Raw genomic sequence first — 27656 nt, 5'->3', positions numbered from 1 at the left:
GAACAGCATTGAGTCAAAGTGCACACAGGTGACTTTAAAAACACCAGAATGCAGCCCCCCACACACACAGGAAGCAATTAGTGAAGTTATGTAGTGTACTGAAGCAGGGAATCAGGAAAACCCACACAGAATGTTTTGCTCCAAAAAGATCCAATGGGATCCAAAAGGGTGTTAAAATGGGCTCCTTTAGCCACGGTTTAACACTGGATTCCAGGTCACTGCCCCTTTTACATTCATTGGAGCAGCTCTCCTTACTTCTTTGGAACACAGCACTTAGAACCTGCAGACCTGTGAAAGCGCCATCCCAGTACTGAGTACTGAGCATGAGGCCACCCAGGGCATTTCTCGTATTTTGTATCAAATAACTTTTAAAGCTAATGTTAACCATGAAGCATACAGCATACACAATGGCTGTATGACAGCTGTACAGCAGCTTGTGACATTTGACATGAGGGTTAGGGTTAAAAGCTGTGCTTACAACCTACCATTTGCACAGTATTGGCTGGGGTTTGTAATGTTAGTTATCTACACTAGCGGCCAAAATTGTGGAAACACCTAGCATTTTGGCATTACACTTTAGGAATTACTACACGAATGTTGGCGGTAACATTTTTAAACAATCAAAGAATGTTTGCAAATAACATGCAATGGACGATTGATTAAATAAGTAACTGGGGTAATGAATAAAGTTCAGCTTTTCACAAAAAATTGGAAGTGTTTCCACAATTTTGGCCACTAGTGTAAGCTTAAAGGAAATGTTAACTAATCATCATGTGAACAAGATACAGGCAGCAAATCTTTATAACAACTCATATAAAATACAGTGTCGTTTGTTCTTAGGTTCACTGATTTATTTTTGTGGTACTTATTAATCTTTTAAATGCATGATATATGTTGAAGAAAGCGCTCATACACTCATGATATTATGTCTCCAAATAAGTGTTTTTTTTGTTTGTTTTTTTTACTGAGCAAATGAAAAAGTATACAAGCTGGAAATGAATCTAAGGTATTCACAGTGCTGTGAATGTGCTCCACCTCTGTATGTGAATCCGCACACTAAGGGACATCCCTTTGGCTTCGCCCATCTGCCTGCTTTCCGTATTATTCATTTACTTATTCTTTCCTTCAGGAGGGTATTGTATCCTCTTCTTGATGTTGATGCTAAATGTGCTGCTTCAGTGTGACGCTGTCAGTTGTTAAAATGTCTTTATATGCCTTATGTACTCTTTTTTTCAATATAAAAATTATTCAAAGAATGTTTTAAGGTGGTTCTGTTTTAAGGGTGTTTCAATGGTTCATCTTGATCTGAGTCGGGGTCACAGCTTTACTCTGGCTACCTTCAGTCATATTGGCAAAATTGACTTTACACTGGTTAGACAGCCATTGTGCTTATGCCTAAAAAATAAAAACCTTTGAGTGAGTGTATGAAGCACCTCGTACACATCCACAGTGCACCCCTGTGACCACAATACATAGCATGGGATAGGAAAAGTGTTGAGCGTTGCTCATGTGTAAATGCCTTCTCCTTGTACTAAGTGATAACCCTCTTCTCATTTTAGGCGCCCGTAGCTTAGCTGAGGGCCATAAAGCGTACGGTAGGTCTGGTAGGGCTCCCTTTTCTTACAACGTTTTTTTTTCAGTGTCGTTACCTCATCTGTTCTCACTGTCTCTGTCCAGTATGGATATACAATGAGGAACACAGGCTTCAAAATCCCCTTAACCAAACAATATCCTCGTAAGGGCTGAAAAAGTAAGACGATACCAAGTCAAGGGCTGCTTCTGCTAGAAATCTATACAGCATGAGCTATTTACTCTGTACCCATAACCACCTGCAAATTACTGCATTGAAATTATTCTGACATCTGAACTACCAAATGAAAATCAGAAGCAAGGATTTAGAACAATGAATAATAAGGAGTTTATATTTACAAAAAAAATGTTTTACAGTGCATTTGGCTGTCATGAAAGGTCAAATTAAGAAAAATAAGAAAAGGAAGATCTGTGTGCATAGCACCTGTGTGTATGTGACACTCTTGAAATGCAGTAACAGGAGGATACTGAGGGAGCGTTAGCCAGTCCCATGTGCTGTGTTCATACTCGTCTCTTCATGGAGCCATTATTTGGGTGTTCAGTTGTAAGACTTTGTTTTTGTTGTTCTCATAAATCATACTGTTTTATAGTTTTTACCTGTTTGTATGTATTTATATGCTTTGTTTCTACCTCTCTTTTGAAGTATTAAATTGCAACTTTGTTATTATTATTATTATTATTATTATTATTATTATTATTATATGTATACTATGTTCTTTGTTTCGTTTGATTTTTTCTTTTTGTTTTTTTTCAGTTTTTGGGAATATTTACAGCTAGAAAAATATAACAAATGTTATCTCTCATGGGAATTTGTGTAGATTTTAGTGAATATATATAAAGAAAATTACAGAACAACTCTGAAAGAAGATGACTTGAACCATACTGGAAAGCAGCTCTTGTTTTTAAAGGCTTATGCTGCCACATGTCATTTACAGTAAAGGAAGCTCACAGAAGAAAAAAAATGTATCTAACGTGTAATATATGAGAATTGGACTTCCAACTGGAAAATAGTAGCCTATTTGTATTCAGGATATGTTTTAGTAAGCATACGCGTAATTGGATGTCAGGAAGAGTGTTTGGACACATACACATAAATGTTGGCTCATGTGTACAGTCTGTGATGTTACCATCACATGCCTGTGTCATGTAAATATTTAGTGTTATGTGTCGGCTGGCTGCACCGACACAAATGTAGCATGTTTTGAACACGCAGGCGGAGGAGGAGCTTCAGACTGGTCTTACTTGATTACACTGAATGATGGAGGGAGTCCCAGATCCGTGTTAATTTGTCTGAAGCTAAATATGCTTTGAAAGCGAATGACTGCTGAACTACGGCCTGATGGTCGGTTTCATGCGGGAGAGGTAGTGCCAGAGATCCTGCCCCCCATGAGGACCTCATCTCTGTATTTGTATATTTATGTGCACAAGGGAAGTCGCTCAGTCTTTGTTCTTTTGAGACGTGAGCCGTTGCTCACACCCCCCTAGCTTTGAAAGGAGAAAATCAGCCCCAGACGGTTCTGCTGGCACCGTCTGGGGCAGCACGCCTTTGGGGCTCGATGAGGCCCGCCTGAACATGGTGCCATCTCGCCTCATCTCAGCCGAGGCCTCCTCGATCTGGTGGAGCATAGATAGATCCTCTGCGCCCTCATTAAGGGGCGAGAGATATTTAAACTTCTATTATGTAAACTTCTAGTGTTACTGCCTTTTGTTGGCCAAACCCCACATTTGTAAAATGAGATTTTCATGAAACACTGCTAATATGACTTGCATTTCAACACAGTAGGAGCTTTACGTTGTTTTTTTCTATAATTTATTCATGATCCTCCAACACATTGAGAGCTATTATCTGGCAGTGAATTCATGCCTTTCATCCTTTGACTTGATAGCTGACTGGACTTTGATACTTAACGTCTCACCCCAGTCCTTCTAGATATCCTTCCTTTTATTTCATACACATTTCTCACCACAATATATGTTGTAGGATTTCCACAAATAACTTAAGCTGGGATGGGACCAGGGAGGTAAATATATGTATTGTGTGAATGTGTATGAAGAGACCAGTAACTTGAATTTGGTCTTGGAAGATGTCAGTGGAAGATGTCGGGTAGATTTTTTTGGAAGATTGCAGTGTTTCATTTGGAAAGTGCATGTGGATAAGGCTTAAAGATGATCTTTTTCTGGGTTTCAGAAATTTGCCCTCCCTATGAAAGTATGTGCAGGCAATCAGTGAGCAAACTGAGCTGTAGATGAGGTGGCCACTGATATGTGACACCATGATTACTTCTGGTGGAAAGTGTAGTGTGGGAAGGCACTAGTACTGATCATCTATGCCTTTGCTGTGCTAGTAATAATTAATATGATATATTCTATATCTTTGAAATCTCTGCACTTTGACACTATTACAGCTAAACCTAGCTGAAAATCATGTCTAGTTGGAATTGTGCTTTTGTTTGAAGATTTAAAGAAAGACTAACATTGTATCACTGAATACCACTGTGTAAAAGAAAGGTATTTTTTAATCAGACAGGATTTTTTTTTAGAGTTTCGGTTTGTTGGTTTCTGCGGAAACAATCCCATTAAATATCAGGTTGTTGTTTGTTAAATATTTCCCAGAACTGTGTCATTAAGAAATGAAATTTCTTATGTAGCTGTAGTTTGATATGCATTTTTCTTATTCGTTATAATTCGTTGCACTTATCAAATCACAATTGACGTTTTATATGAATATTATACATGTACTGGCTTCAAAAATAGTTTTAAGGTAATCCAGGTGTTGCATTTGATGCAATTTCCAAATCTGATACATTCTATAATATGAAGGATTTTTAAAAGTAAGACACACAGAGTTTTGTCAGAAATGTCTGTCAGTAATTTTTTCTAAACCAAAATAACGCATGTTGTGTGTGTCACAAAAAAAGTGTGATTTGCAGTGTTACAGATCAACAGATGGTAAAAGCGGGCTAGTTTCAAACAGGGCTCATTTTCCTCTTCCTTCACTAAAAAACCCTAAAGCACCATATATTTTTTCAAATATATCAAATACATCAAAATGCTAAACATGTGAAGAAGTAAATTAAAGTGAAACACAAAAAAGAAAATGAGAAATGGAATAAATATAATTTACCCTGAGTATAGAACTTAGGGTTTAACTTCAGCAGCTTTAGCCAATGAGCCATATATAATTTTATTTATACATTTTTTTAAAAAAAACAAATCCCTTTTTAATTGGCTGCTGCATTTATTCACCATAGATTTGCTACCCTATACAAGATGGGTTATGTCAAACAATCTAATGAAACTGATCATGCTTTGATTTGATCTGAACAATATGGAATTTTATATTATACAAAACAATAAGGAACAGATATTCAAATAGCAGTGAGTATGCATTCGATCAGGTGCAGGCAATTACTGATATTCACTGCAGTGCAACAAGGAACACAAACTAATATGTGTACAGCAGGTTTCTTCTGACTTATCCTGTATCTGCGTGAGCTCGATGTGTAATGCACATCATCTCCAAGGAACTTTGAAATCTAAAACTGTTTGTGCTGCCCTTGGTAGAGCAGTCAAGCAGTCAGTGGCTTGGCTTGAGTAAATAATGGAGGCTTTTATATAGCATGTCATGATGCATCTGTGATTAAACAAGCTGAAGTTTTCTTCAGCAGTTACGAAAATGATGATGCTATTCATCGTTACTGCATAGACGCAGTGCTGCTTTGTTAGGGTTTTGCGGGGTGGTAATTGATGTGTGGGAAGCCTGCTTGTGTGCAGTTTGATTCTGTCTGCTGTGAAAGTGCACAGTGCTGCACGTCGTAAAACTCGCTGTAGCTGCTTGATTATGTCTGCTGTCGCAGGATCAATTTAAAGAGTGGAAGTAGTCCTGGACGTTGGTTTCAAGCAAACAAGCCGGTAAAGAAGCAAATAAAATCACATAGATAAAACGGTGGGAGTAATTACTACGGTTATCACAGGAAAAGTAACTTTATTGGCATTGGCAAACTGGAAAATGACAACAACCATTTTTGCACAACCGTTTTATGTTCTATTTATACTATTACTGCTATTTTAGCTCCATGCCCAGGAGATTTAATTAGGCCTGAGATCTGGAGCTTGATTACAGGACCATGTTTATGTCCCTTTAGGTTTCCTCAGCAGACGTCTATCACGGGCTGATACACACAACCGCGAAGTGTTTCTCAAGTGTTTTTGTGAAAAGCTTGACTTCTAAGTCTGTGTGGAGGGTGTAAATGTACATTCCCAGACTTCTTGTTTCTTAATTCTACGCCACATATGTGTGTTTTAGTTTATTATTAAAGGCCGTGTATTTGGTGCGAAAATGCTAGGAACCACGTAACAAGAATTAGCACATATATACATTTTGGCCCTAATGAGCATACATGTTAATTTTGGCATAATGAGAGCCTGGCTGGAAGGCAAAAGCATTTGATTACTTTGATTTGTTGTTGTATTGAAGTTATTGTACAACGTTATACAAAAAACACTGCTTAAATCTGCCTTACCAATAATCTCCTGAGATAGTTGTTTAAAATCTCAGCAGTTTTAATCAGAATAATAAAATGGCAAAAACAAAGAATTATCTTTGTTTGTATGTACAATTGAGACAGATAATACAGAATGAGACAAATCATATAAGCATACAGCTAACAAGGAGCCGACTTGGGTGCAGCTGCTAGGCTGAGCTTACAACGCATGACAAACAAGTGCAAGGTAGCATAGGCCTATATAGTCTTATTGAGCTACATATTGTAATATCCTAATTGTTTATTGTGCATGTGGCTAAAATACAATATACTTCAAGCAGTAATAACAAAGGTCTGTTCTTCACATTTCTTTTCTAACTCATCTGAGAGAGTGACAAATTAGTATCTATGAGTATTCAGACTATATTAAGCTGACAAAGTCATAGCCATGCACCCACAGCAGTTCCAGCACCCCATGCTGCTTATCAATCATTTCACATTTCACGGTCCATAACTGCATCCCCCCCCCCCCCCTCCCCGGCCCCATATAAAGAGCTACTTCAGCCTCAGCAGCTGCCATTCAGAGTCACGACAGCCTCACCTACTCCCAACAAGTTGCAACGAGATGAGAAGATGGTCAGGTGGCTGAGCTGTTGCTCAGACCAGCTGCCGTGGCGATGGCAGTAGGGTCTGGCTCGAAATAGTCCTGTAGAAGGGCAACTTTAGCATAGAAATGTATCTTTCTTCATTTCAAGGGATGGCAGGTTTCCCTGTTCTGTAACAGTGCCTTTTTAAAACTAAGGGGAGAGTCTTTGAGCACTTTTTTTTTTCCATGAGACTATTCATCGTTATTTTTCCACTGAATTTGCTCCCTCTTGAGTAAGCAGAGAAATGCCACAGATTGACAGTTAGGGTTGTACCCTCTTATTCTCTCTCAGTGCTACACTATCCGCCACAGTAAGTGATGTAAATTCCCTGTGTCCTCTCAGTCGACTCAAATGTCCCTCATTGTACCCTGTTGATGTTGCGTTTCTCCTCCATTTGGCTGGTCTGTATTTTATATGTATGACGTTTCTCATTGTTATATTTTGTGGTTTGAATATTGTCTTAATGTGAAAGCTCATGCAAAGAAATGTCCCATTATGAGGAGCTGATATGTCGATGTGATTATGTCCGTCTGTCGCTCGATCAGTGTGTCTACCTTCACTTTACCTGCCATTTGTTATGGTGACTTACACATTTGTTTGATTATAGTTGGTTTTCTTTCCTTCTCGTTTTTGTGTTGGGATTTTTGAATGTTTATCCATATTGTTTTCAATACAGTCGTTAATCGAATAATTTAATAAAAATTCATTCATCTATCTACCTGTCATTTAGTCATCCATACATCTATTAGTTCTTATGTATTTGTACATCATTAAGATGTAAATTTTATATATATATATATATATATATATATATATATATATATATATATATATATATATATATAGGTATAATTTCCACTGAGAAATGATGTCATTTATTTATTTCTTAAAAATGTACATTAAAGCATTTGAAAAATGTAGGACCTAGGTACCCCCCCCCCCCATCAGTAGTGTGATAAAGAAATTACATCATGCATGCAAAAGACTTCTCAAAGAAAAAGCAGTACCGTCCTCTGAATAATGAGAGGATAAGTGGGCCCTCGGAGAGCTTTGGACTTTAATAAATATCCCTGGACCTGAAGATTTGCATGCTTGTTAATACCTCATTGTGATGTACACTGTCCTTTATCCAGAGCCTGTCAGACCACAGCAACTCACATGGAGCACTGTGGTATGGGCCCATGCTTCGCTGTTCCCATAACGCTCCCGAAATGTTATGCGAACGTTCTTTGTGAGCTGGGAGCAGTAGCCCTGTGAGGCTGCCAGAGCTCAGTACAGAACAGAACTGGGTTTACAGTTTCTTTAATGTCTTCCATACATGTCAATGTTGTTCTTTCAGGGGAAAAAAAGCAATGAAACGAGAGAAAGTAGCAATGACTCATTTATATGTAAATGTCATCCGGAGCTGTTGTATTTTCATTGGAGCGATCCAAGTCAGTCTGGCACTAGGGTAGACGTGGGAAGTCTGGGGACCTGAGTCAGAGCAGCCCACCTGTCCTTGCTAACGGCTGTCACCTGCTCTTCACAGGCATCCAGTTTCGTCTGCCCGCCCCCTGTGGTACCGAGCGGACCCAGCCTCAGCCACAGACGCCCCCAGGTAAGACATGCCGCCCCCTACAGGCTCCCACGCCTTAAATCAGGTGACAATAAAGTGACCAGCATGCTGGTTAGGCTTCGCGTTTCCGCCAACTAAAAACTCATTAACCTCTCCTAAGATGTTTATTCATTGGCCAGCTGGGAGGCGTTTGAGACCCCGCTAACAAGGCACTCGTGGGGAATAGGCTATTCATCCAGCACGCCTCGGAGGACGGTTTTATGTCTATTAACTACAGTAGCATTTATTCAGTTTTCACGGCTTAATTACCACCTCAAGTCGCCTATCTGACTGTATTGCTAAGACAGAGATGCTAATGGCTCCTCTGATGTCTAAAACCAATATCATTTCACACTCTGTGCTCCCCGTGGGCGGCCCCTTGTATACCACTCACACATGGTCTCTGGTAGCTTGGATACACTCCGAAAGTGTAGAAAATTAGTTTTTCTTTGTCCAAAGAAAGTAAGGATTAGCTTCTGCAGGAAGGTTTGTCCATTGCAGACATTGAGAGTTTCAGAGAGAGGTGCAGATGAAACATATTATTTCTGACTAGACTGGCTTTCTGCTGTGATTTATTGGGGGTTTACTGGAAGCTTTTTTTAAGTTATAACATTATGCAGCCGGTACAGCATAAGGGATGGGTGGGAGTCACCGGATCAGGGGCCTGTAACACAGTACAAACAGGGGCTGATACCCAGGCCATGATGAATGATAATCGCAGACACTCCATAACGCTGCGGCACATGCTCATGAACCGAGGTGTAGCCTTCCTCCTCCTCATGAAGAAGGGAAACCCAGGTGGGCCTGGGCGTAACAGTATATGAAAGTGCGAGAAGTTTGAAAGCATGTCATAAGAATCCACATATAAGTATCATCTGTCAGTTACTACACCTGCAATTGTGCAAGCAATAAACTTAAAGATGGCTGTTTCATTTATGGTTGCATTGCATTTATTTATTTAGCAGATGCTCCTTTTCACAGTGATAATATAGTACAACCATACTGCTGTCAAGGAAACAACTGACCAGCAGAAACACTGGTTATGAACGTCTGAGAGTAGAACATGTCTGTAACCCAATTTCCATCGTATTTACTCAGGCTACTATATATGTGATTAAGGAACTATTCAGACACGCCAAATAAAAGGTGTGGATTTGCTCGTTTTGGAACATGCTGGCTGCGATAGTGAATAAGGTTATATACACAATGACATTGTGAATTAAGTTTGTGTGACAATCTGCGAGAATCGCGGCATGTTTTCAATGTAGAAAAATCACAGCATGCGTGTAACATACACAACATAGAAATATTCAGCTGACAACTAGCGCTGCTATCGTACATATTGTAACCTTGTTTTACACAACATGTGTCGCTTAATGTATTATAAGAAACATCACAAAATATATTCTAGGTTATTTTACCCTGGTCTTATGGGACGTGGGAGACAGCCTTTGTCATGAGGTGTGTTTTCGTACTACAGCTGCTTCAGTAGCACACTTCTATGTAATATTGTGCCTGATAGGGGTGACAATGTTAGCTCATCTCATAATATCTTCAGACATAAATACAGCAATTCATTAAAATCTATTTTCCTACTGAATAGTAGAAATCTTTAATTGAGACAAGGTGTGACTGCCTGATGGGTAATATAACCATGTTATGAGAGACAATAGCTTTCATCTGAAATCATAGCTGTTCTCAAAATTTCACCCTTTCTGTGCATGAAGACTTGAGATGCTGTCTGGATGCCTGTTTGTTTTCATTCATATTGTATGAAGGAGCTGGGCATCATGTGACTTGACAGTGCCATTGTTCTTTAAAGAATAAAACCACCATTGTCACCATGGGGATCTGATGATTGTCTGCTATGACAGAGCTCCAAATTTTGAAGGGTAACTGCTGGATTTTTTGAGCTATATGTTTTTTATTCAGTATTTGGGTGCAGAAACATATATGTGGAAAGGTCATCTGTCAGGGCCACTGTCTCATCTCCACGTAGCATGATGTGTGAAATCTTCAGTGGAGAAAGTCCTTACAAGCTTTGACATTTAAGTAAGACTTCCTAAATGTGCCATAAGAACCCCAGTGAAGGTGATAACGACATTTCAGACTCTTTGTTCAAACCTCTCATGGGCCGCGCCTTGCAATCGAGGCCGAGCTTTATTTGGAATGTTTTGTCAATCAATTCTGTATGTTGAGATTGTAACCAAACATACCATTTCCATCCTATAAGAAGTAAAGTTGGGTGCGGTGTTAAATTCATTTATGACTGTCATTCAAGTATTATTGAGATTTTGGACTGTTGTCCCACTACTTACAATCAATAGGCTGTTTGATGTATTTATAACGATTTACAAGAGAGGAAAGTTTATAATGATTTTTTCCCAAAATATTTTACACTTTTGTAATCTTACTTTTGGTGTAAACATGTAGCAAACACTTTATTAGATAGAAAAAGGTTTCAAATACAAAACAGTGACAAAATCTTGATAAGTAAAGCTCCAAAGATGGCAGAAATTGATTGGATTATTGTGTTATTAGATGTTCCAGAGAACTGGAGTCATAGCTCTAGAAAAGAAATTCCAGTCTTTAATAAGTTATTTGTAACCAAACATTTTTATTCCCCTCTAAGGCACTGTGTTTTCCCTATATTCTCTACTTCATTCTCCAGTTTTATTAAATAGAACTTTGCAGAGGAGCCATGGTGGTACATTGGGGATCACGGTCGCAATTTCTCCGCCATGGCTCCATGTGTGTGGTGTTTCCATCTTCTCCCTGTGCCATCTTGGGTTTCCTTCGGATACTCTGGTTTTCCCCCGCAGTCTGAAAACATGAGGTTAATTGGAATTACCAAGTTGCCCATAGGTGTGCATGTGTGAGTGGATGGTGGCCCTGGAATAGGTTGGCACCCCACTCTGGGTTGTTCCCTGCCTTGAATAGCAGTTATAGAAAATGGATGGATAGAATACTCTGTAGTTTGCTATTAGAATTGCCATTAATCCAAACGATTTATCATGTTTCTTAATTATTCTGTAATTCTAAGAGAGAAGCTGATTAATCATACTTCAGACAGTCAGACAATGACAGAATATGCCAAGATGTCATTTGCTAGATAACTTTAGTGACTTTAGCCTGCATTTAATATATATATATATATATATATATATATATATATATATATATATATATATATATATATATATATATATATTTCTTTGCAATAGCTGGTGCTGCCTAGAAAATAATGTGATATTAAGGGGAAATGAGCCCTTAGTAAACTCCTTGCATTTATGGGCGCAAGACTTCATCACCCATGCCAGAAAGACTCCTGAAAGCAAATCTATGACTCTCACCACATTCACTCTGCATCAATAAGGTCTTTGCTGTCCTTTCATTTTTTTCTTTCATGCGGGGAACGTGGGACTGGCTCATTAATCTGCACCCAGCTTTTCCCTTCTTCCAACAAGGCACGCTTTTAGAGTATGCTGCCTATTATTATTAGGATTTGCAAAATGAAGGGGATCTATGTGAAGCTTAAGTGCTATATAAATTCATTCAGGAAACACCCACAGATAGAGGATCTTTCACACTAAGCACGAATTCACACACAGTAACAGTGTGACTGAGTCTATGGCCTGAGGTGATCTGGATTTATATATAATGTTGTATTAAAGGTATATAGACAAATATAAGTATTGATACAAGAGATTTTTTACAAGAAGGTGAATGAAGACGGTGCCTTTTATGTTGCATGATAGTTAGTGATTTACAACAGCAGTAGTAAATCAGACAAGACCCTTAGCTGTAGACTACAGGGTTTTCGAATCTATTATGACTCTCTGTTACATATTCTGTTAATTGATCCGTAAATTCATGAATTCTAATCTGTCTTTTAACTGCCCTCTATACATTTCCAGCGGTAACGTACGCCCCTAGTTACAAGAAGACGCCCCCGCCAGTCCCTCCCCGGGCTGCCACCAAACCGCTCATCTCCGTCACAGCGCAGAGCAGCACCGAGTCCATGCAGGATGCCTACCACGAGGCCCGGCACCCCCGCACCATCCGATGGCCCCAGGACGGCCTGGGCCGGGCGCTCTACAACTCCACCGACAGCCTGGATAGCGCCAAGGCTGTCACCCTGGCTATGGAGACAACAGCAGGACGGCGGCACGCGTCCACGGGCAGCCACAGCTCTGTGCAGACGTGCGACAAGGCCGTGTTAGTGTCCAAGGCTGAGGAGTACCTGAAGACCCCCCGGTCCTCCATCGGGATTCAGGTACCTGCCTTAGAGCTAGAAATAAGCTGTGATAGCAGGCTGTAAGAAAGCACAGTAACATATTGTATTAGCTGAACTTCAATTGCAATTCTGAGCTTTCCTTCTCAGTGAAGGGAACACTTCATGATAGCCCATGAAGTCTCCTTCTCAGTGAAGGGAGCGCTCCATGCTAGCCCATGAAGTCTCCTTCTCAGTGAAGGGAGCGCTCCACGCTAGCCCATGAAGTCTCCTTCTCAGTGAAGGGAGCGCTCCACGCTAGCCCATGAAGTCTCCTTCTCAGTGAAGGGAGCGCTCCATGATAGCCCATGAAGTCTCCTTCTCAGTGAAGGGAGCGCTCCATGATAGCTCATGAAGTCTCCTTCTCAGTGAAGGGAGCGCTCCATGATAGCCCATGAAGTCTCCTTCTCAGTGAAGGGAGCGCTTCACGCTAGCCCATGAAGTCTCCTTCTCAGTGAAGGGAGCGCTCCACGCTAGCCCATGAAGTCTCCTTCTCAGTGAAGGGAGCGCTCCATGATAGCCCATGAAGTCTCCTTCTCAGTGAAGGGAGCGCTCCATGATAGCTCATGAAGTCTCCTTCTCAGTGAAGGGAGCGCTCCAGGATATCCAATGAAGTCACCTTCTCAGAGAAGGGAGCGCTCCACGCTAGCCCATGAAGTCTCCTTCTCAGTGAAGGGAGCGCTCCATGATAGCCCATGAAGTCTCCTTCTCAGTGAAGGGAGCGCTCCACGCTAGCCCATGAAGTCACCTTCTCAGAGAAGGGAGCGCTCCAGGATATCCAATGAAGTCACCTTCTCAGAGAAGGGAGCGCTCCACGCTAGCCCATGAAGTCTCCTTCTCAGTGAAGGGAGCGCTCCACGCTAGCCCATGAAGTCACCTTCTCAGAGAAGGGAGCACTCCATGATAGCCCATGCTAGTTTTAGATGGACTGCAGAAATGGAGCTAAGCCTATATTTCTGCAAGTGTCTCTGGCAGACAGTCCTGTGTATACAGGCCTGCTAAAGATCAGACCAGACTGGCACTTGATGGTGGCCCTCAGGGATTGCTGGCTGTTCTTTTTCACACACTCTTTTCTCTTTTTTTTTGTGCCAATTGATCATAACTTGGTTTATGCAACTCATAACAGATTGTAAGAGAATTTATCTTTTATCCTAATGTTTTTTTGCATCTGATGTTTCATTATAAACTGACCCTAACAAATCTGAACTGGATCCAATGTTTAATTATAAATTAATTTTAACAAATGGTAAGTGGGTGTAATGTTTCAATCCAATCTGAACCTAACAAATCATAATCAGATCTAATGCAACCATCTAAGCTGATCCTTTCAAATCGTAACTGGATCTATTGTTTCATATAAATAGATCCTAACAATTTGAAACTGGATTGAATGTTTCATATAAACTCACCCTAGCACAGCAACTGGTACAAATCCAGAAAAATCTTAACTGGATCTGTAGGTCATTCCTAACTGATCCTAACAAATTCTAACTGGTTCCATGTTTCATTCTAAACTGATCCTTACAAATTGTAACTGGATCTGTGTTTCATTCTAAACTGAAAGTAACGCAGTCTATCCGGGAGTCTACTTGGTGTCCCCGTGTGGTTATATATGAGGTTAATTAATAAAAACATGTTTTTAAAATCAGCATTAAAGTTAATTCAGAGAGTGAAATGTGGAATGAGCTGGTGGGTGGAGTTATGAGGTAAATCCCTGCCCTGCGATCTGAAGCGCGTGGAGCACCAGAGCACTGTGTTTTGTGTTTGTCAGGTGGAGACAGCGACAGACTCTGAACCGGAGAGCAAAGGACTGAGAGAGTACCACTCTGTGGGGATCCAGGTGGAGGACGAGAAGAGGTACAAACTGCTGGGCTTCAGGGGAAGTGCAGGAAGCAACCAAACCTCTCAACTGCCGTGCTCAGTACAGGAGTATTAAGTAACATATTCAGGCCACTCATCCCCCTTCGTCCTCATGCTTTACTTCCCTGATAAACACCGCCTTTCTGTTGTTCTGTTGTCTGTGTATGTGCATACCTGGAACGTGTATGCCGACCCTTGTGCTCAGGTGCCATACCTGTCTCCACCCCCCACACAGGCACGGCCGCTTCAAGCGCTCCAACAGCGTGACGACGGCGGTGCAGGCAGACATGGAGCTCGAGGGCTTTCCCGTCATGGAGGACAAGGGCTTGCAGTTCGGTGGCTCCTTCCAGAGGCACTCAGAGCCAAGCACGCCCACGCAGTACGGCGCTGTCCGCACCGTGCGCACCCAGGGCCTCTTCAGCTACCGCGAGGACTATCGTGCCCCCAGCGGGCCCCCCAGCCCACAGCCGCAGCCCTGGCTGCCGGAGCCCTCCCTGGAGGGGCCCGAGTCCGGCCGGGTGTCCCCCCTCCGCCGTGATGGGGCCTGGTTCATGCAGCTGCTACATACGGAAACCAAGAGGATGGAGGGATGGTGCAAGGAGATGGAAAGGGAGGCGGAGGAAAATGATCTGTCGGAGGAGAGTGAGTGGGTCATAATAATTTGCAGAGTGGCGATTAAGGCTTCCGGAATGATACATGCTAGACCAAAGCCCCAGTGAGGTGTTCTCTCTGTGTCTCTGGGTTCCTTTTACCAGAGTGAGGTGTTCTCTCTGTTTCTGTTGGTTCCTTTTACCCCAGTGAGGTATTTCTCTATGTCTGTTGGTTCCTTTTACCCCAGTGAGGTGTTCTCTCTGTGTCTCTGGGTTCCTTTTACCAGAGTGAGGTGTTCTCTCTGTGTCTGTTGGTTCCTTTTACCCCAGTGAGGTATTTCTCTATGTCTGTTGGTTCCTTTTACCCCAGTGAGGTGTTCTCTCTGTATCTCTGGGTTCTGTTTACTCGAGTGAGGTGATCTCTCTGTGTATGTGGGTTCCTTTTACCCCAGTGAGGTTGTTCTCTCTGTGTATGTGGGTTCCTTTTACCCGAGTGAGGTGTTCTCTCTGTGTCTCTGGGTTCCGTTTACTCAAGTGAGGTGTTCTCTCTGTGTCTGTTGGTTCCTTTTACCCCAGTGAGGTATTTCTCTATGTCTGTTGGTTCCTTTTACCCCAGTGAGGTATTTCTCTATGTCTGTTGGTTCCTTTTACCCCAGTGAGGTGTTCTCTCTGTGTCTGTTGGTTCCTTTTACCCCAGTGAGGTATTTCTCTGTGTCTGTTGGTTCCTTTTACCCCAGTGAGGTGTTCTTTCTGTGTCTGTTGGTTCCTTTTACCCCAGTGAGGTTGTTTTCTCTGTCTGTTGGTTTCTTTTACCCCAGTGACGTATTTCTCTATGTCTGTTGGTTCCTTTTACCCCAGTGAGGTGTTCTTTCTGTGTCTGTTGGTTCCTTTTACCCCAGTGAGGTTGTTCTCTCTGTGTATGTGGGTTCCTTTTACCCCAATGAGACGTTTTCTCTGTGTCTGTGGGTTCCTTCTGCCCCAGTGAGGTGTTTCCTGTGTATCTTTGGGTTCCTTGTGCTCTTTTGAGATGTTTTCAGTGTTTTGTGGGTTCCTTCTGGCTATTCAGTTGTTCTCTGTCTCTGTCTCAGTCTTAGGTAAAATCCGCAGTGCTGTTGGCAGTGCTCAGCTCCTCATGTCCCAGAAGTTCCAGCAGTTTTACTGGCTGTGTCAGCAGAACCTGGTAGGTGACCGGCCCCACTGACGACCCCATCAGTCACCCCATACATGGCCTGTGGCTTGGTGCTTATGTGAATGTGTGTGGGTCTGCGTGTCTGTGCTCTGTGGAACGCCTCCCAGAAAGTATTACCTCAGCAACCTGGAAATGAACAGAAAACTGCCAATGACATGTGAGGGGCTACTACAATACAGCTCCCAGGGCAGAGCTGAGCTCCATTTGTGTCTCTGTGTGCATTTGTGCATAAGTTTGTAAGCATATGTGTGATTCAGTCTGATATCTTTTCAAAGCCCTGCTCGTCTTTGAATTTCATTTGCTTTAAAATGCTTTTAAAATTCATTGTAATGAATGCACATCAAATTGTGTCTTTATCATCTGTGTGATAAAACATCTTTTGGCTGGAGTCAGGCAACCATGAGCAAGCTAAGCTTTGATCACCATTACAGTCCATGTGATATAGCACAGATTTCAACTGAGAATTGTGTCAATATACTGACGGCTGTGTGTATGTCACACAGCAGGATACCGCATAAGTTAACTCATTTTCTCTTTTGACATTGGCTGTGGAAAATCAGACAATGACTTTCAGAGAGTTTGACAGTTGAAATCTGATAACTGATGGTTCCATTGCTTGGGTGCAATTTACAATATGTATAGGATAACCAGGCAGCTGGCCTAGAGAGACACAAAGCTGGAAAGACCCCCTTCAGCAGCCTTAGGTCATGATCAAGTACACTGGCTAAAAGCTAATTTACCTCCCTGGTAAGGGAATGCTAAGTGAAGGCCTCGCAAGCCGGGTCGTTCTGCAGGAGGACTGGAAACAAGTCCTCTGAAATTACGGCTTTAGTTGGAGTTTCACTGTGTGGCTTCATCAGTGTTATAGATAAGGACAAATGCTTGATCAGGAAATGACTGCTAATATAACATAATGTAAATGAATACTGATGTCTGCATGAGATGGATCACAGTTTATTTTTTGGCTGAATGCAAATAGGATTGTCTGACTTTGATTGTCTCTTAGAGACACCTAGTGGCTGTGGGCAAAACTGCCATCGTATGACAGAAGGCTGTGCCTCTGAAACCTGTCACTGTCACAGGATTGATGGGCTGAACCCAGAGCGCGGTCTTCAGCCTCAGCAGTGGCCAGGAGGTGGACTGAATGTCCCCAGTGTGCCTGCAGAGGGACAGTTCAAATTGAACAAAAACACATTTTGGTACAATGTGGTCATAATTATTCATGGTGAAAAAATATGGCCTTGGTCTAACTTTCAAGAGCAGTAATTATAATGAGTGATAGTCTAGCTTAACACCCATTCATCTGTTATCTGAACTGCATATCCAGTGCAGTGTCAGAGTCTAAAGTTATACAACCACCCCTCATTTAGCAATTGAGTTCCATTCTAACTAGCAGACAGTTCAGTAAAGTGACTGCTAAGTGAAAATCAGGGTAGCCTCAGACTTTACTTCAGCCTTCCATCCTCAGTTTCTTTTATCTGTTATACAATAACATTTTTAACATGTTGAATATTTTTCTTTAAAGATCTACCTCAGGCCAATGAACATTATTGTCAGGCATATGAAATTTGGATGTCAATGTGCGCATTGGTCAGAAAATTTATTTATTATTACCGTCATGTTTGCAAATGTTTGCTAAATGAGGACAAGGGATGTTCAGCAGCAGGGCTGTGGGGGGGTGGGGGGGGCATTGATGTGAGCCTCATGAGTTGACTTTTAAGTTTAGATAGATTCATAATTGGGTGGTTAGCTGGCCTAATCTGGTTACCTCCCCCTTCCCCCCACAGGACCCCAGTGCTATGCCAAGACCCACCTCCCAGGACCTGGCGGGGTTCTGGGACCTCCTCCAGTTGTCCATCGATGATGTCACTGCCAAATTTGACGAGCTGCAGCAGATGAAGGCCAACGCCTGGAGACCGGTGGAGAGCCCCGAGAAGAAGGTGTGTCCCGCCAGCAAGTCCTTGGCCGTCCCGTGGGCTTCCGGAAGCAGCTCCTCTCCTCTGAACCAGCTAAATATCGGTTTTTAACCCGAGCTCCGTCGTTAGTGGCTGAGCTGCTCCCTGCTGTTTCTGTCTGTTCGGCTGTGAGCAGATGCCACCTCGCTTCCTCTTCAGCTGCTCGTCTGTCGTTTTTAATCAGCTTCTTTATGGATTTCTTCCTGTTAGAGCCAAAAGAAATGGATGCAGGAATATGGGGATAAAAAAGCTCCTCAGCCGCACTGATACTCCATCCACTTTTCTATAAATATGCAGAGTGGTGGCGAACATAGGGCTCATATAGATATATACACTTATAGAGACAATGTTCACATACCAAACTCGCTGGACTCTCTGTCTTTGGAACATGAGTGGAATCCAGGAGAAACACAGAAAAAGCTCCCACAGCACAGCAAGGTCACATCAAGGTCACAGGAAGGACTCTCAGTGCTGGAGGATTCAGTGACCTCCCCCCCCCCCCCCCCCCCCCCCCCCCCCCCGTGCCACCATGCCACCTAGCTGTAAAGTTCCAATCCACAAACAGCATTTTTGGGTTAATCCCGAACTCTACCCATCCCCTGCATGTTCTCACTGGTTATTCCTCCTCTTCCGCCCCCGCAGGAAAGGAAGTGGCCGCCCCCCGTACCAAAGAAGCCGCCCAAAGGCCGAGGCGGTGTGACTCGGGAGAGGTCGCTGGACCTGCAGGACAGGACAGCGGCAGGAGGCACGGCGGCGCCTTATGGCTGCAAACGGGCCCGCCTCTTTCCGGCAGAACTCTGCGACGGAGCGGGCCGACAGCATAGAGATCTACATCCCTGAGGCCCAAACACGGCTCTGAGGGCCGGGAACCCCCCAGGTGGTCCTGTACTGTCCAGCGACTCTCCTCTCCTCATATCGTCACGTTTGTGTCGATTACGGCTGTGGGAAGGTCCGCACCATTTCCACCCCCGCTTCAACTCCTACCTTTCTAACCAGACCCGGGCCTCAAGGAAAAGGAAGGGATTAGAACAGGTTCAATCTGTTAGACCTCACCGTGTCGGCAAGCGAGAGTTTCTGTTCAGCTTTACGGTTGGCTGTTTTCGTTTTAATTTGTCACTGAAGTATATGCTGAATTTACACACTGGGGGTTCGGCGTTGTAATGGGGAGGGTTGGCCCTTCCTTCTCGATATGGTCACATTCAGACGCAAAGTGCAGCTCCCTCAAGAACTTCACCAGCAGCATCAGCAGTGGTCCCGGGACCCCTGGGGGAAAACACCGCCCCCCCCAAGGCACAGAGCAGTGATACAGAGCCAACCCCCCCCCCCCCCCCCCAGAAACGATTTCCTCTGTAGGACTCAACGAACTGTGCTTCTCTCTGTACAGAGAGAACTGTGCACAAATAGAAGTGATCTTTCAGATAATTCTTGAAATACCTCAGTCGTGCCTGTCATTTAGTTTGGTTTCCGAAGCCCTCCCATCCTGCTCAAGCTCTGCTGGGCCGCTGTGGACACACACCAGGCCCTTGCCAATGGCCTTTGGCTCTCTTTGCTGAGATCTAACATCTAGGAAAAGGCAGGTTGGTCGGCATGGCGACCTCTTTCTGTTCCCATGGCGTCGGCTTCCATTGTCCCAGTTACAAAGCATACCACGAGTACCAAACATTCCCGCTGTAGTAAATTGGTGGATCAATACTTCCATAACAATAAGTCTCCCCAGTTAAGAGACAAGCGAGGTCACTATTTCAAGAAATATTTCTAACAAGTAGAAAATTACTTCTATGTACCTTAAATTATACTCTTGCTTGTATTTCCAACGGAAATGTACCTAGCAGATATCATCTAATACTGTTGCAATTAAATTGCAAGGCAAGATACAGAGATTTTTATTGATTTTTCATACTTGGTGGATATCAGACCCAACAAACAATTTGTTGCAGTACTACAGCTGCTATAAAAAAGGGGGGTTGCACCTTCACCTGCAGAAATGTGGAAGTTTCTTCAGATGTCAAAAGCAGGATCGTTCTGAAAAGGGCACGAGAGACATGCAAAGGCAACCCGCTTGACAGTGACACTGTTTTGAGCCTGAAGTTATACATTCCACAGCTAGTTTGGTTTCTCTTACTGAGTCGATTGCACGGGTTTTACATAGACATCTTGAAAAGTATTATTTTGAACTATGACATAGGGACATAGATGTGGAGTGATGTGGCTATAGAAAGGAGAAATAATGGTGGCTTGCTATAAGAGGTGATGTCTGGGTAGGAGCCGTTGGTGGTAACGGGGGTGTCTGTGAGTAACTGGGAAGCACGGTAAACGCTAGCTGAAGGAAAAACCATGCAAGAGAGATTATTATCCATAAATTATAATAAGTCATAATGAAAATTCATAATGAGTTGCGGGAACTGGCCTTAAGTGAGGGGCGAGCATGAGAGAGGTGCAGCCTGGCCTAAGCACAGAGGCTTGGAGCTCAGCGTGACACCCCGGGCAGATGGGGACAGCGCCCTCTGCAGTCCACTCCAAGCCAAACACTGTCGCCTCTGTGCCAGGCTTTTGGTGTGTTGGCGATCCCATTCCCTGCTGCCGTGTCTCTGTGTCTGTGTGTGTGTGTGTGTGTGTGTGTGTGTGGTATTACAATGATATTAGATTGACATTCCACATATATGAAAACAAATCAGTTTTACCAGTGTTATTACAGTATGTAAAGATGCAAACAACACTTTGAAGCGGTTTGGCTGCAAACTGTGAACGGTGCTGCTTTTTACTCTCGGTGTCCCTGTCCTGGCACCAGCTGCCTATGTAACACAAACACTTTCTAGTGGTGGATTTGATATCTCAGCGCATCCCTTATTAAAATACCCGGAATTGACTTTGCATAGATCTAATCATCTTTGTAGAATAAGACTATATTTTTTAATCACACAGGTTCAGGGCAGGGAGTAAAGGAATACTGCCATTTGTGCAGAATACTGAAGGCATTGCGGGCCGGTCCGAGTCCCTGCCAGGCTTACAGCCCAGGTGAGCATGGTGTTCATTGGCCGGCAGATTCATAAATCCTTTGTCAGAGTGAAGGAGCCCAAGGTCCAAAGGGTACCTTCAGAGTCATAAGTCACACAAATGTGCCCTGGGAGGGCAAGCCTCAGTGTTGCACTTGATCCAAGCCCATGGGTTCAGTTCAACACATTTCCCCTATGAGAAGGGCATTGCAGATATCCCCATGGGCCCTAGGTGTCCTAGCCGCACACGTGCTCAGACGTCCTGCCGGATGTTGACCCAGCATTGCCCACTTGTTTTGTAAGTCCTTCTATGATTCACCAGGTAGACTGTCCATTCCGCTTTCTGTCCCCTCAGAGGAGACTCCTCTGACAGGCCGCCTCAAAGCCAGCTGGGAGCTGTGGGTCAGATACACAATGTCCTGAACCGACGCACATTCACTCTGGTATTTTAAGCTAGATTCAGCAATGGCTTCATGTTCAAAGCACTTGTGAGCTCTGACACCGAAGGCTTCAGCCTTATCTCTGTCGCAAATGCTGGTTGATGTTGGAAGGTTTGGGATCACAGGTTTGAAGGGGTGCAGAACTGCTGAGCGCATGGGTTGAGTGTAATTTGTATTATGGGGGGGGGGGGGTGTATCCTCGTGGAGCTCACTGCAGGCTTGATGCCTCTTAGAGCCGTGATGCGGTTGGGATTCTGACCTGGTCATGTGACACTGGGGGTTTCCTACTCGTCCCATGCGTGGTCACGTGACCCTGGAGGCTCACGCCTCTTCACTTCAGCACATGACCGGCCGTGTAGCCACACACCCAAGTAGAAAAAAGCAATATATGTCATTATATAACAGGAAAGCCCTAAATGTAAGGGATGTGTTTTTATATGTCAGTACATACTTCTGATATCGCAAATTATGCTATTTCCTCTTACACACACACACACACACATATATATATATATATATATATATCCTTATGCAGATGTCATAGAATGTATTTTTAAGTATAATACTTGTGTAATTTTTCAGTGTATATGACTATACTGTATATGCATTAAATTTATAAGTATAAAATTGGAAAAAAAAATGTTTTCCAATATAATGTACCATTCTTTGGCATTAAATATATATCACTTTATATCTGTCCATGTATATAAAATGCGTAAATTTTAAATATAATATGACAACACAGTAAATATATATGTATGAATGAATGGTAGGGTTCAGAACCTCTGGTGCGATGGGCTGCGCTACACTATCAGGGGCTATAAACAGAGACTAACCAGGCTGCTCTGCTCAGTATGGTGGCCGCATGGTTTGGCCAGCTGGGACAGAATCTGTGAAGGACTGGTCACCATGGCGATGAGACGGAACGACCCTCATAGATATATAAAGCCTAGCATTAGTCAAAAAGTAGTTAGAACTTCGCTGATACACCTGCAAACACTTAAACAGGTTATGTATCAGAACATGTTTATAGTTTAAAGGAAAAGATTCCTCACAATGTACAATCCATAAAGTAAAATAAATAGCTTTGAGATTTTGCCATTCGTTTATTTTTCCATCGTAATTGTAATCTATTTTAAGCCATGTTTTTTTTTTTTTTTAAAAAAACATACAGACAGCTGACCTGGCTGTTGTTTTGTTGTGTAAGAATTAATGGATTAGAGGTGTTAAATCTCTGTTTGTTGCTGTTGTCCTGGACAACGAGTGACATCATTTATGTGACAGTTGTTCTCCATTAAGAGGGGACACAGACAGCTGCTACTAACTGACACATACAGGCTACCGTGCTGTACTGTCTTTAGCATGGTAATCCCATGGGTCTGTGCCGCGCACGGACTCCTTTCCTGGGATTTGCTGAAGCACCCGGCTGCTTTCCACTGTATCCAGCAGTCGTGCTATGATACAGTGACAGGCAGCACAGATTTTGTGCGAGATCCTGGCTGGAAACCACTGCAGCCGAGATGCTTCATTTCAATAAGATGCTTCTATTTACTTTATGAGCGAATCATCCTTCCCAGCAAATCGACCACTTTTGAGAAAAGTGAAAGGTTAGAACTCGATACGGTAAAGAGAATATTTTATAGGTGCAATATATCAACAATTGCTACTTTTACACATGAATTTATTTACTTAAATTAATATATGTCACAATAATAATATATTAGTTGTTAAATGCATGTATCCTACATACTTTATTTCATATTCATATACGTATTTTCAGACATTACCTTTTCACGTTGGATATCTATGCAATGGAGTCATCCTATTTGATTAGGTTTGTTAGGTCTGAATCCTGACATAGTCCCTAGTCAGTAGTATTTGATAAAACACTCTCACTCACATAAGTATGACCAGGGACATAGTCTAGCATTTCTGTATATACAGGAACTGTTCAGGTGGACTATCTTCTTTAGGTGCCTTAAAACCAAACTCGAAAAGGACTCAGCAGCCTAAACTAACAATCAGTATCTTAAGTAGGAGTCTGACAGCTTGGAAGGGAATGAGATGCTTCGTGAAGCAAAATGTGTTTTACATGCCATTGTTCTTGTATTATCATGTTTGTCATGACAAAGGGCTGGGAAAATAACAAAAGCTACATCTGAGCCTTTTATATTCCAGTAGGCTTAGTGTGCGCTTCCTCCTTTCAAAATGTACGGAATGCGGCATGTTTTAGATTCAGCCCAAGGCTTGACTAGGCGGCGTTGCCAAAAACAAACAAAAAAAGCTTTCAAGATGAAGTGCTATTTGTAAGCCCAGCATGCTAGTTCCACAGCTATATGCTTCAAGTTGCAGATTCCTTTGACATTTTTTTGACATAAAATATATATAATAAATGCGATTGCAGTTGATCAGCAACAGATATACTTAGAGCGTGATTACATCTTTGTGTGGAAGAGTGAACAAGACTTATGACCGTAAAACGTTAACAATTCAGCTGTTAGACTTGATAGTGCCCCTGATCTAAGGGCAAACCCAAATTGTTATTTTGAACTGTCCCCGATCTGAGTAAGCTTGTGAATTATTTATGTATTTATTTTTGAATGCTTAGGGGGTTAAGAGATGACAGGCTAGTTTGCCGGACTTAGCGGTCAGTGTGCGAGGAGGAAAGTATACAGTGTGTGTGAATTTTTAATAATACAGTGACCAGTGGTGTGCTGTCATAAATACTATGGTAAAAAAGAGAAAAAAAAAGTGGAAATAATTTGACATGCTGCAAGTTTGAAAATCCTGGCTGCCAGTTTCTAAAGTTAGCCCAGCGTGTGGTTTTGGCGGCTGGAGGATGAGGATAATCTTCCAGAGGAAGTGGCAGCCATGAGTAACCTGGCTGTGTATTGCATGCTTAACACAGGTTGCTTTACCTCGAGGTCCTCGGTACAGGCGGCAGGCGGTAAGCAAGCGGAGCAAACAGTGGCTAACACTTGCCCGGTATCCATGGCAATCAGTTGAGCAAGCTTATGCTTATCTGTACCTATTATTTTTGACAAATAGATCATTCCTTTTGTGCATTCTGTTACTATACTATTTTACTATTAAAATGAAATTAAAATTGATTTACACCATGCTAGCATATAGTAGTCAAAGTCGAAAGTAGTAACAAACATTTGGCGCATTTTACTTTTATTTTTTTGTGAGAAAAATGCTTTTCCGAACCTTTAAAGGCATACCTGGCCAAAAAAAGCAACTGCTTAAAATGTTGAAATAGATCAAGGATCAATTAAACACACTTGATTTGCTTCCAGGAATCACAGATAGAACAAGAGCAGACTGCTATGTTTTTAAGTCTTTTACAATGTTGGGTAGAGCCCTTTGTAGTACACCCTAAAAGACAAGCACATCAGTAAACAGTCTGAAGACATTGTAAGGGCTCCCGTCATCAACACCGAATTGTCTTCATGCCTGTTTGAGATTCATTATGACTTTGCTGGTTTTGCTAAAGTATGGATGTACTGCGTGAATCTACATCACTTGATTTTGATATCCTGTTTTCGCCTGGATTATTTTTCCTTTCGTTTTAAGGGAAAAACTAAAACATGTGTAACGTTAAATATGTGAATGGCAGTGTAAACAACTATGATAATACCACAAACAATGCTCCTTTGTCATAAATTTGATACTGGTAATTCATATATATTAATGTATAGCTGTCTTTATAAAGAAACCTGTAATGGATTTTGTACTGTATTTGCTGGTACTTTGTAAAGCAGTAAGCCTGAACTGGGAACAACCAGTGGCTTGCGGTTGCTGAGGTAAATTTCCTTTCTCACTATTAACACACGGCTAGCATTCTCCCAATACTGCCATGCTCTTGTGACTAAACCCATCACAATTATAAGTGTTGTGAGAATGTGAAATTGTTTCTGTGTCTGTTTTGCAGTCTCCTTTGTTGTTCTTTTGAACCTAAAAAATCCTGATTTTCTTAGGACAATCAATTAAGGCACATGTGCAGGTTTATTAAACTACACTGACAGTCACCGCTCCATCTTCAAACTTACTTAGCAAGGTGTTTGCCCTGTAGGAATTCCTACGCAGAAAGATAGTACTCCTCATAAAACACTTGAATATGGATCTTCGTAGACAGAACATTGTAGAAAATGTCATACTGCTTACTGTAGTGCCAATGAGACAACGGTCTCGTAGGCTAACTAGAGGAACTGGGAGTGAGCTTCTGTTCACTTCAGGGCTACTTTCGAGCGGACGGGACTGGACTGCACACTTCATATTTAACAATGATTAGGCCGTCTAATATAGCGTGCCTATTGAGCAATAACCTTTATAAAAGACATTAGCCACAATGTACCGTTATTTTCATATTATCAGGAGAAACACTCTGGTTTGTCTTTGAACATTCAAATGATTTAAAAGCATCAACGTCAAAGTGAAATGACACAGAGTCTGTTCCACGCCTGACGGTTCCCTAGCAGCCTATTATCAGACTCTATCCATGCACTCTGTATGTTTGCTTCTATATGCTGTTTGTTTTTCCTCATTGACCTAGAAGTGCTGTCCTCCCAGGAAATGGGGATGTTCAGCTCTTCTCCTTTACTCTATATGGTTTGAAATGCTTTTGGGTGGACTGAGTTTTGCTTACTTGCTTCAGTGGAGAAAACATTGAATGTGTAGTCAGTTGCTGCTCATCAATCTTGGAGTGTGATATAAAAATGGATGATTTCAAGGATACATGTTAGCTTAAATTATTTTGAATTGTTAAATATCATATCAATAATGAGGATGGATATAATGCCAAATATTCATTATTTGTAAAGAAATATACATATATAAATATTATAAATATGCGCTTAATTTGAACCAAACTATTTTCTGCTCTAACACGTTTTAGTTGTTTCAACATTTTTTGTTCAGGTTATTTTATAAGATCTTATTGCAGCATGCAGGATATTACTATTGAATGTATGGTTTGTCGTTCTGTTGCTTTTTGGAATTGCTGAACTCAACAAATTGTTTTGTATTTATGTTTTATTTGTTTAGCCATTTTGTATCTAACATTTATTTACCCACCTTGTTTATTTCTATGGATGTTTCGTGTTTATTTTTCAGAATTGCAGATTTTTCCCTCTTTGGGCTATTTATATAATTTAATTCATTTTGGCGATACAATGTGCTTCGGTATTTTAGCCCCCAACACTCATCTAATGAATCAGCCTCTCAATGATTTACGTAGTGCAAAGGGTAACATGTTGTATATAGTTCTGCAATTAAACATTTTTCGAAGAAATCCAGTATGTATGTTACATTATCTTGTATCCTGTTTGCCCTTGAGCAGTTTTGTCTGCATCTTATGTCGCAGTATCACAGAAGTTACAAACGCAACATTTAGTCAATGCTAAAATAAATTATGACAAAAAGAAACTATAAAACCATATAAGTACGAGAAAAAAATAGTAAAAAAAAAATTTATGAAAACAAAAAATTAAGAATTTCCTATGTTTTTTTCTTATGGTTTCTATATTGTATTTGCGTACATTTATATTTATTTATTTGTATTTTTATTGCACTGCCTTAGTGCACTGCATTTTGCACTGCAAGGCCACTATGAAATCCCAACCAAAAATGTCAACCCGAAGTACAGCACAGAGTTGGCCCTGTTACTTGGCCCTGTTGTTTTCTCTTAATGTTTATTTCTTTTTGCCTAATCTTACACCCAAGTGATATATTTTTGGTGTTCTATAGTTTATGCGTCAATATTTAAAGGAAGGAAAACATGAAGAGAATTCACTGTTTGACCAAGCAAGGGCATGTTCTCTGTTAAATAATTAAATTAGACATTTCAAAAAATTAAAAACACATCTATGTACCCTAATGACTCAAGATTTCTCCAAAACCTGTTCAGAGGTTATTCAAAAATAGACTGAATAAAATTTCTATTTACTTCTATTTATAAAATTATAAAATTTCTATTCTATTATCTATTAAAGTAATATTTTAACCCAAACCATGTCATATAAATATGTCATTCATTGATC

General features: G+C 41.7%; 1 protein-coding gene across 1 annotated transcript in view; it reads left to right on the top strand.

Moving 5' to 3' along the window:
- LOC125714931 (disks large-associated protein 2-like) overlaps window positions 1-21971 on the top strand; it is a 110562-nt gene extending 88591 nt beyond the window's left edge. Inside the window, 9 exon segments of the mRNA XM_048986037.1 lie at window positions 1560-1595; window positions 8250-8318; window positions 12233-12591; window positions 14360-14445; window positions 14684-15090; window positions 16127-16218; window positions 18015-18167; window positions 18825-18914; window positions 18916-21971. Of these exon segments, the coding sequence (XP_048841994.1) occupies window positions 1560-1595; window positions 8250-8318; window positions 12233-12591; window positions 14360-14445; window positions 14684-15090; window positions 16127-16218; window positions 18015-18167; window positions 18825-18914; window positions 18916-19041 (1418 nt within the window). The 3' untranslated portion in view covers window positions 19042-21971.
- The last annotated feature ends 5685 nt before the right edge of the window (window positions 21972-27656 follow it).

Source organism: Brienomyrus brachyistius, chromosome 19, assembly GCF_023856365.1.
Source record: "Brienomyrus brachyistius isolate T26 chromosome 19, BBRACH_0.4, whole genome shotgun sequence".
NCBI classification, from domain to species: Eukaryota; Metazoa; Chordata; class Actinopteri; order Osteoglossiformes; family Mormyridae; genus Brienomyrus; species Brienomyrus brachyistius.
Note: the sequence above shows the minus strand (reverse complement) of the source record. Positions and strands in the feature narration are given on the sequence as shown.